The sequence below is a fragment of the Egretta garzetta genome, unplaced genomic scaffold (assembly GCF_000687185.1).
Source record: "Egretta garzetta isolate BGI_Z169 unplaced genomic scaffold, ASM68718v1 scaffold91, whole genome shotgun sequence".
NCBI classification, from domain to species: Eukaryota; Metazoa; Chordata; class Aves; order Pelecaniformes; family Ardeidae; genus Egretta; species Egretta garzetta.
The window spans coordinates 4,402,323-4,403,367 of NW_009258661.1; the positions used below are offsets into that span (position 1 = coordinate 4,402,323).

Genomic DNA, 1,045 nt, shown 5'->3' on the forward strand with positions numbered 1-1,045 from the left:
CCCCCCAGCCCCGCGGCTCCAGTGCCTGCAGTCGTGTTGCCTTTGCCGCCATCACCCGCTCGTTGGCCCCGAAGTGCTGCTCCAGCTCTGCGGGATGGGGGCATGGTTGGGGTGCAGCCCCCAGCCACATCCCCCAGCCTGCATCACCCTTGGGGCACCAGATGCAATGTGCCCAGGGGGGGCAAGAGGCGACGTGCATGGGCAGGTGGGCACCAAGCTGGGTCAGGGTGGCAGGGAATGCCCCCCACCACATGCTCCCCCCTCACCTTCCAGCTTCCTCTTGCTGCTGCTGGCCTTGTCCAGGAGGTCCCGGGCCTCTGCCGTCAGCTGCGTCACGCGCTGCAGGGCACCGCTGGACACCCCGGCCAGCCCGCTCACCCGGCCCTTCAGCACCACGTAGCGCTGTGTCACCTGCGCCAGGTCCTGGCAGCACAAAGGCACGATGAGGCTGAGCCCCCCCTGGCACCCCATACCCTCTTGGTGCTGTGCCGCAGCCAGGCAGGGCCAGGGCTCACCTGACTGAGTGTCCCTGAGGCAGTGGTGGCACGCTGTGCCCCATCCTTGGCTTGCTGGGCCATGCGGCGGGCATCCCGGCCCCGCTCTTGCAGAGCAGTGATGCGCTGTGCCAGCTCCCGCAGCCGCCGCTGTGCCCGTGACTCCTTCCCCTCCAGCACCTGCAGCCTGCGCTCCGCCTGGGCAGGCATGGGCACCGGTTGCTGGCACACATGACGACCCGCTGCGCCCACAGCACCAGCCCCACTGCTTTGGCAAACCCACAGCACCAGCCCCACACCGTCCATGTTCCCCTGACACCAGCCTCGCTGTCCTTACTGTGCCCGTGGCATCAGCCTTGCTCTCCATTGCACCGACCCCATTACTCCCAGTGCCCGCACAGCACCAACCCCATTGCCCCCAGCATGCCCAAAGCTCCCCGGCTGTGCCGGTGGCATTGGCCCTGCTCCCGCAGCCCCAGCATGCCCATAGCCCCAGTGCCTCTCACCTCCTTGGCTCTACTCTCGGCTGCCCGGATGGCATCCCTGGCGTT

At 68.2% G+C, this 1,045-nt stretch overlaps 1 protein-coding gene across 1 annotated transcript in view; it reads right to left on the reverse strand.

The window, feature by feature from the left end:
• LAMB2 (laminin subunit beta 2) overlaps nucleotides 1–1,045 on the reverse strand; it is a gene marked incomplete at its 5' end in the record, with an annotated part of 27,416 nt that overhangs the window by 15,088 nt on the left and 11,283 nt on the right. Inside the window, 4 exons of the mRNA XM_035903810.1 lie at nucleotides 10–87; nucleotides 267–423; nucleotides 516–692; nucleotides 1,001–1,045. Coding sequence (XP_035759703.1) covers nucleotides 10–87; nucleotides 267–423; nucleotides 516–692; nucleotides 1,001–1,045 — 457 coding nt within the window. The remainder of the gene's footprint in view (nucleotides 1–9; nucleotides 88–266; nucleotides 424–515; nucleotides 693–1,000) is intronic.